The sequence below is a fragment of the Gambusia affinis genome, linkage group LG01 (assembly GCF_019740435.1).
Source record: "Gambusia affinis linkage group LG01, SWU_Gaff_1.0, whole genome shotgun sequence".
Taxonomy (NCBI): domain Eukaryota; kingdom Metazoa; phylum Chordata; class Actinopteri; order Cyprinodontiformes; family Poeciliidae; genus Gambusia; species Gambusia affinis.
Genome location: NC_057868.1, coordinates 35,426,685 through 35,444,020, shown reverse-complemented (window position 1 = coordinate 35,444,020; position 17,336 = coordinate 35,426,685). Strand labels below are relative to the sequence as shown.

The following is a 17,336-nucleotide window of genomic DNA, read 5'->3' as shown; positions in this document are numbered from 1 at the left end:
GAGGAATCTGTTTAGTATAGAATAATTCAGTTTAAATTCACGTATTTTACATTTTAAGTTAAAATACAGTCCAGATTCCCATTAACGATGCAATAAAATTTTAAATCAGAAATATATCACACTGTTTTGAAGTCTTATTTATAAGTCTTCCCCTAAAGATGGAGACGCCCCCAACATCTTGCAGCCATGGGTGGAGAGCCATATCCTTCATATCAAATTCACTTACAACAAACAAAACCCAAAAGAAACTCATCTCATGGTTGACTTTTTTTTTTTGATGCAAACTCACCAGACACCATGCTGCCAGTCACACACATGCACACGCGCACGTACGCGCACACATACATTTGGATTTCCCACAACAGATTCTAAAATTTCTCATATTTAGGCAAAAAAAAAACAAACAAAAAAAAAACAATAGAGTGAAATACTGACCTGCCATGCCGCTGACACACACACATTCTCTTCAAGCAGTTCAGCCTTTCAAAGAGGATCCGTTTGAACGCGTCTATATACATTGACCCTGCTGAGGTTAAAGAACCAGCCAGCACTAAAATATTTTCTCACGAATCGCTTGAATTGAAATAGAAGCAGCAGCAGCGGGATGAGCCTCGATAAATGCTGAGGAGACGCGATCGCCGCAGAGAAAGAGAAAGTCAGAGACGACGTGCGCGGCTGACGGGATGTTTGGACACTACTGATGCTCTGAGAGCTCCGTGGTGATCTTGTAGAGAGGGAGAGCGCGGAGAGAGAGAGAGGAAACAACACACACACACACACACACTATCAGCCAAATCTGACAGCGCCGCTTATAATTTTATAGCAGCTGCTGCACAGTTGGGAGCAAACAACGCGTACAGGATGGATGAGCTTGTTCAGAAGGAGCTATTTTAACTTGTGCAATTCACAGAATAATCCATTTCTTACCTCCATATTCGCTCCACGTCGCCTCGAATGCTTTATTCTCCCAGATCGCCCAGGTATCAAAGCGCAATTAAAGTAGAGTAAATAATAAAAAACAAAACCGCCAAAGCTACTGCTGTAAGTTTAAGGGAAGTAAAGGTGCTACCGAACTTGTTCCCAGACGCATTGCTGCAGAAAGCCGAGCTTTGGGGTAAATGGGATGAGTGCGGTCAGGTTGATGATCCTGACATGTTCTTTGAGCGCAATGACACAACAAACGAGAAGGTTATCCATGAGAAGTTGAAGGGGGAGGAGGACAAAGGAGTTAAAACACCGCCCACACCCGCCCAGTGTTTCTATCTGAGACCTACCTGCATCAGCAGCATCGCTTTCTGCTTCGGTTTTGCTTCCGGGACGAACAGGCGTGAGAACGAGGTGAAAACTTGAGTTTTCCCCAAAACATGACGCACTGGGCCATGTAACCTAGTGGCGATATGAAGCCCTGCTGATGTTAAATAGCTGAGAATTTAGTGCTTAAAACTGTGAAACCTACCGAACTGCAGGTGCTTCTTAATACATTGGAGTAGGGGTGTCTAAAGTGCCACTCGGGGGCCATTTGTGGCCATTAGATTAATTTTTGTGGCCCCTGACAGCAATTAAAGAATGGCACAAATGTGGCCACCCAACACTTTTAGTAGTTTCTTTTTTGGAATATTTTTTATGGCAAGTTTAAATTTTAAATGCAAAATGATTTTTTTCTTGAGCTACTACTACTACTACTACTACTACTACTACTACTACTATTATTATTATTATTATTATTATTATTATTATTATTATTATTATTATTATTATTATTATTATTATTATAATCCAGCATGTGTTTACTCAAAAACAAATGTTGACATTCCCATCCATTTTATTTGGATGAATAAAAAACAGTTCTTATTTTTGTTGCTGGGAATAAACTAAAAACATTTTATAGACTAAAAAAACGATAATTCAAAACGTTAGCTGGAGATTGACACCAGCACCTCCTGACCCCATTAGGGACAGGGGTGAACAGAAAATGAATGGATGGATGGATGGATTTATCGTTCACAATAATATTTCTTGTGATTTTAAATAGAGAAAATATAATAATCTTTGCCCCTGAATATTTTTCGGGGGCTGAAATTAAACATGCTGCTGTTAACGTGCTCCTTTTCAAGCATGTTAAGATTATTGTAGTACAAAATATGTGTCTTTTGCATTTCTTGTTCATGCGTATAATTTTATATTTCTATCATGTTCAAAATAAATAAGACTCACCTTATAACTTGCTAACAGACAGTTTATACATATATTAGTAATTAAACTGTGAATACTTTAGAAATTATTAATCGCAGCATGCATTAATTAAATGACTAAAACTGACTATTTTCTTGCTAAATAGTGAGCCAAATATGTTCATATTTCAACAGAGTTGCTAAATTAAACACCTTGTTGCAGGTTTGCTTCACAACTTTAGTTTAAGGCTCTCTATGATAGTTGTTAATATTTATATTGGAATAATAAAGTACAATGCTATATGCTAAAGAATTATGGTTACAAATGCTGAATGTGCTTAAATGTTTGTCTGAAATGTTTGATTTAAAAACTCTACATAAAATACACATGTAAACAGATTTGGCAAGAAACTGGTCAATTTTCTCTCTTTCTTGCCCATAGTTACTAGATGATAAAGACTTATTAATAATTTGTAAAGTGTTGACAGATAACATTAAAAATTTGTAAGAAGCCTTATTCTGAATCAGTACCAAATTAGAATATTACTAAAAAGGAATGTTATTTCTAAAAGTGATCATCTTAAAGAATGCTGAGATTAATGTATGTATTAAACTGTTAGCACGGATAATTATCGCATATAGCTAATAGAATCTGGATAGCATTTCTGAGATCATTAGAATTTTTACATACAACCAATAAAATTTTTTGTAAAACAGATATGTCATGTAATGGCCATGATGCAACCCTTATAAACATGTGGAAGGTTTATAAGGTTTTCAGCAGAGAGTCACAGACACTTTCCAAAAGGAGCCAATCCACAAAACTGCTAAAGAACCTGGCTGTTTATAGAACTGTACAAAAATCAATGGAAAATTGTGTGGGAGGAAGAAATGTAACCCCGGACATGGCTAAAACTGTGGCATTCCCTGTATTAAGATATACTACTGATAAAAAGGACTAGACTGGTGCTCAGTAGTCCAAAGTTGTCTGTGATGTAATGTTTGTTGCTGAAATATGCTGTCCAAATAAAACTGTCTACACTTGTCTTGTCACCATTATTATTGTTTGGAAATAAAGCTCCCAGAGTCTGAAAAAAGAGTGGAAGAATAGCAAACTGAAGGTAGGCGCCCCCCATAAGATGCCGCCCTGGGTGGTTGTCCATGTCGCCCATATCAGAAACTGCCACTATGTAAGTAGAAAATAATCCTAAGTAACAAAAATAAAAGCTTTTAAAGAATCAGTCTGTGTGTAGTTAATCTACATAAGATGTCTCTCTTCAGGAATTGAGTTGTTGAAATAAATTAACTGTTGAAAAATATCCTAATTTGTTAAATAATTCTATATGGATTTACATATATATGAAAAAAGTGAAATAGTACAAATGATATATATTCACATAAATGTATTATTTTTATTATTTTATTTTTCTATGTAGAGATTCTTTCAGTGTCCTAAAAAGCACCATATAGATTTAATTTCTTACTATTCTAATTTTTATTCGAGAATGAGAAACATGTAAAAAGATGAAAAAAAGATTACATTTTTGTTATAATAATAGATATATAATATATTATTATTATTATTATTATTATTATTATTATTATTATTATTATTATTATTATTATTATTATTATTATTATTAAGTTTTTTCTGTTGATCTACGGTAAAACCTGAACGTATAAGTGGAACAGAACGTAAACACGCCTATAACTGCAGTGCATTATGGGACATGTGGTGAGTTCATACAGTAAGAGTTTTTTAAATTTAGAGAATGCACTACAGCTCCCAGAATGCACCGTTCTCGTTCATTTCCTCTACAAACAAAAATGGCATCGCACGGAGAAGATACGATTGCTAGCAAAGCTGTTATTTCAGATGAGCAAACAGAGAGAAAAACAGCGGCAGTCTCATTTGGTTTCACTAAAACTGCTCATAAATTTAAACCGACTGCTAAAATTGAAAAAGATTATTTGACCGGAATTGACAGGAATGAATTACAGAGGTGCCCTCGTTGTGCTAATGCTACTATTAAGCCGACACCTTAACTGTCACGTTTGAAATTCTACGTTACTTGGTAATTTGAGGACACCAATTAACTAAATGATCTTTTCTAATTCGTGTATTCTTGCAGTTCAAAACCAACAGAGAAGCCCAAGGAGCTCATCATCCCCCTGATCCAGAAGAACCGCTGGAGCCGAGCGGGGCAGCGCGGGGATGGGAACGGGAAGCCGGAGGCAGCGGAGCAGGATGGGGATTCTGTGGAGTCTCAGGCTGTGAAAGAGCTGATCGAAGGTGTGGATGGGAGGAAGACAACCTGGTGGACAATGAATGAGAGCATCAGTTTCGTCATGAGTCTCTTCTGCTTTTAGATTCACGAAGGCAGCTTGAACTGTGGGAGAATGGGCCTCAGACAGAGGGGAGCCTCAACCTCTCCATCCCACTGCTGATGCAAAACAAAATGCCAGAGGGCTTTGAGGATGGAGACCGTGTCAAGGTGGACCTGCGGCCTGAATCTGTGAGTAGGGGAAAGTGGTAAAGGTGACCTACTATACTTTCTTGAGCAGGTTAGGATCAGTCTATGTCCTATACAAAACAAAATCAATCTTAGATCTTGAGATTTTAATCTGTTTTGAGCTCCTTTCAGAATGAGCTGTTTAGGGCCCCTTGTCACTTTAACCCTTTAAAATATTTAGGGGTGCAACGATCGGTGACAATTTCCTTAATTTTGGGAGTTCGAGGGCGACTGTGGCTCTATGGTAGAGTAGTCGTCTTGCAATCGGAAGGTTGTAGGTTCGATTCCAGCTTCCTCCTGCCACATGTCGATGTGCCTCTGGGCAAGGCACTTAACCCCAAATTGCCTACCGATCTGCGCATCGGTGTATGAATGGGTGTGTGTTTGTGAGTGCGAATGGGTGAATGTGACTCTAGTGTAAAGCGCTTTGAGTGGTCAAAATGACTGGAAAAGTGCTGTATAAGTTCAGTCCATTTACCTTTAACTGCCATGAGGACGCCGGTGTCCCCATTGACCTACATATGACAGTATTTGGGGTGACAGTTAATGGGGTAAAGCATTAGTAGAGCCTCCTGCACAACCAACAAGGGTACAGCAAGTGGCTTCTGATTGATAAGTCAACAACAGAACACTTATTTTTTCTAGCAGCCATAAAACCAGCTGACCAAAGGTGTTGGGGTTGCTAGGTGACAGGAAGTAACTGCTGATTTGTGATCTTAAATTTGGGAGAATTTTGAAAAGGCTCATTTTCTAGACACCAAAAAACACCTGAAACAGCTAAGTGGTTTTCTTTTTAAGCATTTGAAGCAGATGAGACACAAATGGAAGCAAAACATGAATTGTTCATAATAGATCCCCTTTAAAATTGATTCTGAAGTTTTTGAAGTAATGGATTAAGGAGAAGTATGGAATATTGTATTAAAATGTGTTGTAGTTTCAGATGTTATTTCCTGTCCCTTTGTGTAGACCTGGTTTCCATCCATCCTCTGGAAATTTGAGTCTTGAAAAGTGCGGCATTTAGACATAAACAATTTGTCAGACCCTGACTACATGACCTACGACCCTGATATTCTATTTAAAATCGATCTATTGATGCGATTTTGAGAATCAATACATGTTTTAATCAGCAATAGCAAAACTGGTTGCTGTTAACAGACGATTTGAAAGCAGCTTGTTGCTTTTATGCGTTTATTCCAGAGTTATAATTCTTTTGCTTAAAAATCCCAGCTTGTAAGATGTTTGGCAATAAGACAATATAGAAGCACGTCACTTCAGGGTCTCATGGACTAGAAGGAGCAGCAGCTCCTCCACTTTATCTGCAAGGCTCAGTCCAGACACATTAAGCAGGAAGATAATTTCAGCCACTTGTATTCAGGATCTTGTTCTTTCGTTTATGATCCATATTTTATGACCATATGGTGGGTTGAAGCGCTAAATTGAGAGCTTCGCCTTTCCATCTCTGCTGTTTTCTCCCTGCGACGGAGCCGAGCAGTGAGTGCTTTCTGCAGACACAGAGTTTCAATCGGTTTGTCAGTCGGTGCTTGAAATCCTTGAAAATGCTTGAATTTCTATTAGGTGTTTTCAAGGTTTGGAAAGTGCTTGATTTCGGTATAAAGTCTTTGAAAGTTCTTGATACTCAAAGTGCATAGTTTTGCATAAAGTGCAATCAAATGTTTGATAATAAACCTAAATTTAGAAACATTATTTACAGTTCAACCAAGATATTTTCACACATCTAATAAAAAGACTTTTTTTCTCTCACTGTCTGAAGTTAAAGGAAACCAAACATTTGTTTCAGTTAAAATTACCAAAATTATTTCTGTTTGCTAAAGGCCAGAAATTTTTAGTAACTTTCTTTCTATACTGAGATAAAGCATTGAATCTGAGCAAGAAGTTCATTTACCTGAACACAATTTGTTTTGTTTCAGTGTAACAAATGTGTATTATTCCTAACTTCTCAATGGCTTATTGATCTGTGTAAATTGAATTTAAAGGTTGTCCAATATTTTTTTTTTTTTTTTTTTGTTGGATTAGTGTGTAAGCAGCACTTTCCAACCATAAAATATTGTTATACTTTGATTCATTTTGTCCATACTGTAGACTATCAATACTACTATCTCAGTACATTATTATTAACAGTAATAAATATTATTAGGGTTGCACTGATTGCAGTTTTCTGGCCGATTGCCGATTACCTATCGATTCCGATTTTGGACGATACCAGTTTTTTGGGGGGTTTTGCTAAATAAAGCAGGAAAGTCGCTGAGTTGGCAGCAGTGGAGTGACTATTCTTAACTGAAAGTGTGCAGACATGACCCGGTGGCCGGTCTGTCAGTCAGACGTCTCTCGCTGCAGAGCAGAAGAGGACAGTGGCTGATTATTTAGGTCTTTGCTGAGGTGAATAAGATCTGTGGATAAGATCAGCTTCACATGTAAGAGATCATCGAACTCCCAAAATTAAGGAAATTATCACCGATCGTTGCACCCCTAAATATTATTATGTAATCAATAAACTGCCTTTTATTCAATTTTTTATAGCTTTTAACCTCAAAGTGCTGGAAAAGTTTAAAGTCTTGCCTTAAAAATGCATGAAAAGTTCTTAATTTTGTTGTGGGACTGATTAAAGTTTCCTCAAACCGTTTTACAATACGATATGAACATCACGATACAATCTCTGATTCAGGGGTTTATGTAGCTTGAAGTTCCTGACGGTACAGAATGTCTCCTGGAGTCGACTGGCAGCTGAAATTTGAGTGTGTGAAAGTGCTGAGTGGCCTGACATGGCTGCATGCGTATACAGTTGCACCGATGACTGTCAGTACAGCACGGCTTCGCTAGCAGACGGGCGTCAGCGTTCTCCCCAGAGACATGAGGGCAGCCAATCACATCGCTCTGTTTGCTTTCATAAGAGGCCAGGACGCCCGAGTCACGGCGGCCTGGGCCCGTTTTGATGTCGCCTCCTGTGTCAGGGTGGACTGCCTGCCGGCCAGCCTCGCAGGAGAACCTCCAGAGGAGATGAGGGTATCGGAGTGTGACGGCCCGGGGCCAAACGGCTGAGTGAAAACCACATTACAAGCTGCTTCTCTCTCTCAGCAGCTGCGGTTTCAGAACTCCAAAGTTTACATCCATCCATCCATTTTCTATAGTTGGTGTTCCTAGAAGGGTCGGGAGGTTCTGGTTCCTCTCCAGCGAACGTTTCGGGCGAGAGGCGGAGTCACCCTGGACAGGTTACCAGTCTGTCGCAGGGCAACACAGAGACAGACACAACCATGCACACACACTCTGTGTGGAAGCAGGAGAACCCGGAGAGAATCCACGCATGCACAGGGAGAACATGCAAGACCCAGGCTGGGAATCGAACCCAGGACCATCTTGCTGCAAGGCAACAGCTCTACCAACTGTGCCACTGTGCAGCCCCTCCAAAGTTTATGTAAACTTCCAATGAGGGATGAACCGATCAGCTTTTTTCAGCTCCGATACCAATATCTGAGGTTCAGGGTCGACCACAGTACCTGACAACTGTAACAAAATTAGCAAAACTTCAACAACTAAAAGTAAACAGTCGTAGTCGTCCAAGAAATTACTCAAGAGTAAAAAAAATCTACTGAAGTACTGAGTAGCTGATCAAATGATCAAACATTTAATATTTAAAAATTACATCATCAGTTGGATCAAAATATAAAGTTAAGTGGAAATCTTGTTATTTTAAAATTACAATAATTTATGGAATTAACAAAAAAATAAAATCAGGCAAAATAATTTTTCTAAATCAGTTTCTTTCAATAAAAAACCTTTTGAAACTTGAGCAGAAGCTGTAGATGTGTGTCTGAGTCCGGTGAAATTTTGGTTAAAACATGTTTGTTTTTCACTCAGTTGGTAGAAAATCCAGAAAATTTACTCAAGAGTAGAATTACTTCTTAATAAAATGACTCAAGTAAAAGTAAAAAGCACAGTGTGCCAAAAGTAAACTTTTTCTAAGAAGTTGCTCACGTAGATGTAGCTAGTTGCTACGCAGGACGGTGTTGATTTGTCTGATTGTTAGTTTTTATTTGTCTTTTCTTTCAGTCGACGGAGGCAGACTATGAGAGCGTTCCTGTTGAGGCTTATGGACTCGCTATGCTGAAAGGAATGGGCTGGAAGAAAGGAGAGGGAATCGGACGGACATTTAAACAGTAAGTGACAGATTTACTGTAATAATAAAAATCTAACACTTTTTAAAAATCTCACAATCTCGTTTGGATACACAGTTTATAACCATAACTGTTCCATCTGCTCCGTTTTTACTCGTTTCTAAATAACATTTATGATGTTTTCAGTATTGCAGGGTTTCCCCCAGTGCATCATCAGCCTGGCGGGCCACCAGGCTTTACTTGTTCCCCCACCAGGCCAAGCATTGCTTATTTATTTCAGTCTTTTTAAAATGTTTGCATTTGTTAGACTTTATAGTTGGTGTTCAGGTATTAATCTTTCAATAACGTATAATTACCAAGTGATATTTTCAGATTTCCTGTCAACATTAAACATTTTTTAATGACTGCCCAACCACTGGACTTAGCAAGTTTTCTGGGGGAAACCTTGTATTGTAAATAGTCAGTATTTATTTTTTAAATGCAAATTATGTACATTTTTGAAAAATTTATGCGACTCATTTTAAATATTGAGTCCAATCTGTCTTATTTATATTATTGTTGTTTTTAATCTTGTTTTTTTTCTATCACTTTAACATTTTATGTCTCACAAAAATCAACAGACTCAAATTTTTTTCAGATTTGTACTGAAATTCTTTCTCAAAAATGGCCAAAACATTAAGTTTAGTGAGTGCTGCCGCAGCCCGTAATGTCAACTTATATAGCCTGACAGCGGTCGATACGGCGATTAGTAAAAAGTCACATTTTGCATCATACATTAGTGCAAATGTCCTAAAAATGCCTTACAAATATTTATAAATTAGACCCACACAAGTTAGGATTTTAATTGCAAAAAATCAGTCACAAAATCCTGGATGGCCTGGAAAGTTCCTGAAAACTGAATGCTGAAACAAACATGTATTTATTAAATTTTTTTTTTTTTTTTTTCCCCCACCAGGGGGTCCTTTTTGTGGGCTCTAGTGTCCCTTTTATCATAGTAGGCTGACAGGAAAGGGGGAAGGAGAAGGGGGAAGACATGCAGCAAATGTCGTCGGGTCCGGGAATCGAACCCGCGACGGCCGCGTCGAGGACTGAGGGCCTCCAAACGTGGGGCGCGCTAACCTCTACACCACCAGAGCACGCCCCTTTTATTAATATTTTAAAAGTTTAATGGTTTCCTCCATATATTCTGGCGTAACCGGCCCTTTATGAACATTCAGATTTTTGATATGACCCAAAATGAGTTTGACCTCTGACCTGCAGCAGACAGCTGCAGTTTTTAAAAATCTTTTTCTTCTTTTCTTCAGAGTTTTGCTGTTCAGACTCTATTTTATTTTATTTTATTTATTTTTTGAGCGTTCTTCCGGATGGCAGCGCTCATTTCTACAGAAATGATGTTTTTAATGACCAAATTATTCGCGCTCTGGTCACTAATAAACCTCCGTACCAACATTAGTGCAACATAAACAGCCAGCCTGATTAGTTTGTGTGTTTTAGTTTTCTGGCGCTGGTTTGTGTTTGTATTTATAGATGTAGCAACAAACGGCGTTCTCTCTGGATGCCTGACGCGGTTCTGGAGCGCTGGCAGAGATTTGCTCCACACCCGTCTCTATTTTTGTTGCCGCTGCCTCAGGGCTCGACGATCTCAGCCATCCAGTCCTTTATTTTCTTCTGTTTTGTTTTTTTCTCTCCTTCCAGATTCGTTTTCTGGTTTCTCTAAATCTACTAAGGATTTTTTTTTTCAGGGAATTTAATCAAAATTTTTTTGTTTTACTATTTTAATTTAGCTTATTTATAATTAATTGGTGCTTTACATACATAGATCTGTCACAATAGCAAATTTTACTGGACATTAAATTGTCCCAGACGTTACTGTGATAAATGATAAATCAGTATAATAGTAATGGCATAATAATGCAGGAACACAATAAACTTTAAACTCAAATGAACATTTAACGCTGGAAATGGAAGACATTTTAAATATCCAAAATAAATAAACAAAACCTCTAATAAAATTATAAAGTCTGTAAATCAAATTTTCCTTTAAAAGGAGCCAGTTGAGACCAAATCAGACTGAGAACTTTTGTTATCCAGTTTTTTGGTAGAAAGAGGGAAAAGAAAGAAACAATTGGGCTCATTTTAATCCATCATGTGCTTAATGGATACTTTGATTGTTGTGATAATAATATATTATTATTTTCAAGTAATACGGCATAATAATACAAGAACCCAGTACCAAAGATCAATAAACGTTAAAATTTAATGAACATTTGTCCAAAAATAAATAAACAAAACAACAAATAAAATTAATTATGAAGTCTCCTTATTACCAGACTGGAGATTTTTGTTTTCTAATTTTTGGTGGCAGTTATTTAATTTTTTATGTGTTTTTTGATTTATGGCTTATTGCGACAGGCTTACAAAACCTTCAGCAATCCTCAGAAATCTACATTTAATTTTATTTTCTCGCACTGATCACTGCATTTCTTAATAAAAAATAAAGTGAAACCACAAATGGAGCTCTGACCAACGGAACGTGTGAAAGCGAAGCGGCGTCTGATTTAAATCCTGCACATGTCCAGGTCTCTGTTCATTGATCGATCGCTTTCGCCCACAGAGACGTGAAGCCAATCGAACATCAGCTCCGTCCTAAAGGCCTGGGCCTCGGCGCCGATCGATCGGCCATAAAGGATCTGGAGCCCGGCAAGCGCCAGCGTCCGCCGAAGCCGGGCGAGGAGCAAAGCAAGCAGGAGGAGCTGGCGATGGCTCCTGGAGGCTGCGTTCTGGTGGGATCCGGGGCCCACAAGGACCTTTACGGCAAAGTAAAACTCGGCGCACCGATTGCAGTTTCCTGAAAAATCCTGACCTGCTGGTTCCGATTTTGGACGATAAAATAGTTTTTTGCTTGAAATGGTGATAAATGAAGAAATTCACTAAGTTGGCAACAGTGGGGTGACGATGTGCAGACATGAGCTGGCGAGCCGGTCTGCCAGTAAAACGTCTCCAACAGGAGAGCAGAGGAAGACGACGACGGCTGATTGAGCTAGAAAACATCAGCTTCACATGCAACTATCTGCTGACCCAAATTTAACCCTTCCAGACCGAACGTAGCGGCGACGATCCAATCAAATTTGCAGTACCGTAATTCTCTCACACTGTCTGAAAAATTCCAACTCCTTCTGCAAGGAGAGACGTTGCACTTTCCAGCCAATATCGGGTTATTACGGTAATTTCTACTTTGTAAAAAGTGAAATTAATCCAAAGGTCACTTAACTGCTAAATATTGAAAGTTCCAGTTGTTATGGATAAATGGGCAAATATATTTACTCACAGAACATTTAAAGAACTTTGTGCAATTAAAATAAGCAAAAATATTCAGGCAGCGATTTGAAACTTAGAACTCAAAGGGTTAAGGAAATCAGCGCCAATAAATCGGTTCAGTCCTGAACGTTTCTCTAATTCACATAAAAAACGTCTGATGAGTTTTTGTTTCTGTGCGGCAGATTGAAGGCGTAGACGCAGACAACGCTCGAGTCGTGGTAAAGCTCGCCATCGGCGGAAAGACGGTGACACTCAGCCAGTACGGAGTTAAACTGGTCGAGAGGAAAGAATACGAGAAATACAGCAAAGACCTCAGTGAGTATTCAGTGTCAAGCATTCAGAACCAAAAAACAGGTTCAAAACTGCAACAAAGAGCTAATAAAACAAAAAGACAATGAGAAGAGAAACAATAATAATAATAATAATAATAATAATAATAATAATACAAAAGAATAAAAATTAAATATCACAACAGAAAAGTTACAGTACTAATGAAAACAGTGTCACTTTTTACTCGTTTTATTATTGTTATTATTTTAAAAAATTTTTAAATGTCGCTGCAGATGCATCACAATAATAAAACAATCCTGTTTTCAGGAAATCCAATGTAGAAACAGTAAAACGTAATGAAAAACTAGAACTAGTTTTCCTAGACGGTGAACATCAGGGCCAAAATTGACCTCAATTAAAAACACAAAGTTATTATTATTTTCTCTTTTTCCTGCACAGTAATAAATAATACATGTGATATTTTACATTTTAGGTAATGTTTACATTTATTTACCTTTTATGACTGATTTTCCATTGTTAAAGTCTGTAAAATGTTTTAATTTATTCCCAGCAACAAAAGTAAGAATTTACTTTTTTACAACTTTTACTTTGAAGAAACGTAGATAATAAGAGTTAAAACATTTAATTTCCCCCAATAAAGTCTTTTTGAATTGAATTGTTAGGCTTGTTCTTTAATCATTATTCTAATCTATTGAGAACTAATGGTTCTGTCCGACCCAACTCACAGGCCGGCTCAGTAAGGCCCACAAAGAAAAGGAGAAGGAGAAGGAGAAGGAGCGACAGAGGCTTGAGGAGAAAGAAAAGAGCAGCAGTAGTGACAAAGTCAAACACAAGTCATCTGAAAGGGAGGAAGGAAAAGACGAGAGGAAGAGGAAACACAGAGAATCAAGTCAAGATCGGTACGTTTTCACTTTAATCATCTCGCACAGTTTCCTCTTATGATTCCTTGAACAGGCCAGCATGTTACAAAACATGTTCATTACATTTTCTGCATAAAATCGTCCTTGGATAATGAGATTTTAGTCGTTTACACTCCCAAGTGAAAACGGCTGCAAATGCAGCCGTACATTTTTGAGAAGCATTCGTAGAGCCTCCTGCACGACCAATAGCCCGATGCAGCAAATGGTTTCTGGATAGTGAGTCTACAACAAAACACTTGCCTTTTCCAGCAGCCATTGTACAGCGCATGGAGCGGTAAAACCAGCTGACCAAACGAGATCAGCTGGGGTTGCTAAGTAACGAGCGGAGTTCCGCTTGGGTTGCTAAGTAACGGGCGGAGTTCCGCTGGGGTTGCTAGGTAACGGGCAGAGTTCTGCTGGGGTTGCTAGGTAACGGGCAGAGTTCTGCTGGGGTTGCTAGGTAACAGTGTAACTGCTGAGGTCACCTGCTGATCTGCAGGTTTTTGAAACGTCTCATTTTCCAAAAAATATCAACTTACTGCCAAAAATGTCTGTCGGTTATTTTTTAAGGATTTGTTTTGTTTTTTTTAAAGCATTTAAGACCCAAATAAATATAAAAAAACACGTCAGATGTGAATTTTGCTCAGTAGGTCACCGTTAATTCCTTGATTTGTTCCTGTGCAGAGATAAGCCACCAGTGAAAGAAGCGCGGCAGGCTTCAGCTCCTCCCTCCTGGCTCCAGAGGGACCTGAAAGTCCGCTTCATAGACAAGGCGTTTAAAGGCGGCCAGTACTACAACTCAAAGGTAGCGAAGCCTCGGCTGCTTTTCTTTGGAGCTCAATGCTGTGAAGTTGAAGCTGAGAACGTGATTATTGACTCTGTCACCGGCTTCCCACTTACGGTTGTCTTTGCTGCTCACAGTAGCAGCTTTGCTAACAAATCCAAACGTAATCAGCATTATTTACACAGACTTTAAAGAGAATCAATGTTTTATACCACTAAATATGGTCTTACTTCTTCTGTTATGCTATAACCTTCAACTAGAGGTTTTAACTGTATTTACACAAAAAACCAGCAGAAATCAACAATTATTTCTACTTCTGCTGCAAAAACAAAACAACATCTTGATTATCACAACTTCAACGTGGAAATCTGACAGTTTTGCCTTGAATGAATACAAACAAACAAACATTATTAGAGGCATCAAAATTAATAAATTCCACCTATAAACATGTAATTTGATGTTATTTCTGTTGAAGTCAATATAAAAAACATAGAAAGATTTGCTGTAGAGCTGCAACTAAAGATTATCTTACTAAAATAATCTTTAGTTATTGATTTAGCATTTAGAATAAAAACACTTTTGACTGTAAATATGTTAAACCCAAGAACGTTTAAAGTATTTCTAATATTGTATAAAAACACCGAAGTGGTTAAATTAAAAAATTGTAGAATGTGCCAATTTTTTTTTTTTTATTGCCAAAGTGTTTTTATCCTAAATGCTAAATCTATTTACACTTTTGTGCCTTTTTGGCTTAATTAATTCTCTGAATGTGTTTTTCTTTTCAATAACTGTCCTTTTTTTAATTAACTAAGTGCAATTACTGAATTAGTTGACGATTATTTATTAATCAATTGTGATTAATCGTCTCAGTCCTCATTAGCAGCATATTATTGGATGAATAAATATTAATGAATGTGTAATTATTTCCCTTTCTGAGTTAATCTAAGCCACATCTAAAGCATTTTTCTTCTGTTTTTTTGCTCCAGAAGCTTAGAAAAGAAAATCTGAATCCAATAAATTCAGAGAAAATATGAAAATATAAAAAGTCTGGTCAGTGCTTCTCGAATAATGTCTTCTGTAGCATTTGCATTTATAATTTGGATTTTGTGTGAAGATTTAAGCAGAAATGTAGCATAAACAGCCATTTAATTTAGCTTTAAGTCAGCAGAATATTATACATTTTGCATTTTGTCATTATGTTCTTCATAGTGTTAGTAAGGCTATCTGCTGAGGTAACCAGCCTGCAGTCTGCTGCTTAACCAACACGATTCTTATGGCTTAATATAAAAAAAAACATTGAGCTTTTGCGCCGTGACTATCTGGGTTTTAGGCAATTGGAAATATTTCCCAACTATTTGTTGTTTAATCCCAGTAAAGTCAGGATTGTTTCTGAACTCGGTCTCACTTCCCTGCAGATGCGAGTGGAGGATGTCCTGACGCCGTTTACCTGCGTGTGTCGAACTGAAGAGGGAAGACTGCTAGACGGTGAGTCAGCCGTGAAATCTCTCGCTCATTTTGTGTAGGTTTGTTCTCGGGCGTTCCCTGTGGGCAAAATGTGTTTATCCGTTTATGCAGCATCAAAATAAAGTTGCTATTACTCAGCCGGTTTAGTTTAATTCATTACGGATGTCTTGTGGTTAAAACAGCCTCAGTCTCCAGTTAGACCTCAGTGTGAACCATGTTTACCTTTTAGGAAGAGTTTTAAAGTTGTTGGTAGTGTTAGAAAATGTAAAAGCTACAAATTTGGATTCCAAGTGTAACATGATAAATTTGACGTGTTTAAACACTCGCAGTTCAAACCTCGTTTCCATTTTCTTAGGTTGTTTTCACCCCTGATAGTTCAGCAGGTTTGATTGGATTTGGAGCCAAAGTTGCAACATTTGTTACATTTTTCATCTGGTGAGGTTTGCTTTCACACTGCACTGAGTCCAATGACCCAAAATAACAACTCTGGTAAAAATTAAGACCCCACTGCACTGAACCGACTGTTTTTCCTCCAAATATTGATTCCTGAACTCTTCCTGAGTTAAAACATCAGTATTGTTGTTTCTAAATGAATATGAACTTGTTTTCTTTGCATTATTTGAGATCTGAAAGCTCTGCATCTGTTTTGTTATTTTCCTGAAAATGGAAATAACGCTCATTTCTTCTTCAGAGGTTTTTGTGTCGTTTCCTTCTGTTGTTCTTGTTGCAGCGCCACCACAGGCGAGGAGGAGAACAGTTTTTTTTAAATAGTTTGGACTATTTGACTCAGTGCAGAGTGAAATCAAACCACAGCTGCTGAAAATATGAAATGTTGGAAGTTTTTCACTCCTTTGACTTAAGCAAACAGTGCTTGTATTTTTCTTTTTCTCTTATCATGAACAAGCGTTAGCAAAAGTATTCATAACCTCTCCACAAGCAAATTAGATCCACACTTTTCAGATTTCTCCTTACACTAAGCAATTATTTACTTTTTGTTGGTTTGTCATTTAAAATCCTGCACTTACTGAGCTTCTAAATGTCATTTTCTTGCCGTCACCTCTTAATATTTTGTCGGTATGAAGTGAAAATAATCATCAGCCTCCAGCCTTCATAAAAAAGCAGCAGAATAATGACCGGATGATCAGTCCGCTCCTGAGTGCTGCTATGGAAACGGCCGCTCTAAATTAGGTTAGCGATTAAGCGTCTCTCTTTGGCAGATGTGAAGCAGAACATGCTGGAAACCATCGTCCCAAAAGGAGAGTACGACGCTGTGATGGTGGTCCTGGGCGAGCACAGAGGACAGGTGAGCAGAGGGTTTCGTTTCTATCTGGTCTGAATGTGATTGATTGATTGATTGATTGGTTGATCTTCGTTTGTCGGATCAGGTCGGCCGTATTCTTCAGCGGGATAAGAACAAATGCAGAGCGATGGTGCAGCTCGAGAGATACGAGGAGAAATTATTCACTCTGGATTACGACTCCATTTGTCACTATGTGGGAGCCTCAGATTACTAATCTCAGGCTTATTTGTAATGTTCAGATGTAACCTTTAAATCATGTAATGTTTTTTAATAAAAATATATTTAAAAAATTCACATCTGGACTTGTTTGTTCGGGTGATGTTGAAATTTATTATTATGGCCAGAGATGGTTGTAGTAGCAACAAAAAAGTCAATATTTAATATAAAACATATTTACAACATGGATGCACACATCTAAAAATAAAATGCTTACGACAAAAGTTTTTCTTTTGCGTTCCCTCGCAGT

General features: G+C 37.9%; 2 protein-coding genes across 5 annotated transcripts in view; one reads left to right on the top strand and one right to left on the bottom strand.

Moving 5' to 3' along the window:
• LOC122832458 (membrane-associated guanylate kinase, WW and PDZ domain-containing protein 3) overlaps positions 1–1,319 on the bottom strand; it is a 67,675-nt gene extending 66,356 nt beyond the window's left edge. Inside the window, exon 1 of one of the 4 annotated variants that reach the window (XM_044119275.1) lies at positions 928–1,319. Coding sequence is in view for 3 of the 4 variants with exons in the window: in XM_044119285.1 (XP_043975220.1) it covers positions 436–518 (83 nt within the window). In the remaining variant the exon portion in view is untranslated. Of the gene's footprint in view, positions 1–435; positions 766–927 lie in introns of those variants that run through there. The other 3 variants (XM_044119285.1, XM_044119256.1, XM_044119266.1) reach the window with 3 other exon arrangements.
• Positions 1,320–3,953: 2,634 nt separating this feature from the next.
• gpkow (G patch domain and KOW motifs) lies at positions 3,954–17,153 on the top strand. Its single transcript, XM_044112256.1, has 11 exons — positions 3,954–4,174; positions 4,304–4,464; positions 4,542–4,687; positions 8,750–8,856; positions 11,429–11,633; positions 12,315–12,447; positions 13,151–13,322; positions 14,007–14,127; positions 15,522–15,591; positions 16,788–16,873; positions 16,956–17,153. Exons 1-11 carry the CDS (start codon positions 3,963–3,965, stop codon positions 17,082–17,084), a joined length of 1,542 nt encoding a protein of 513 aa, XP_043968191.1. The 5' UTR covers positions 3,954–3,962; the 3' UTR covers positions 17,085–17,153.
• Positions 17,154–17,336: the final 183 nt, after the last annotated feature.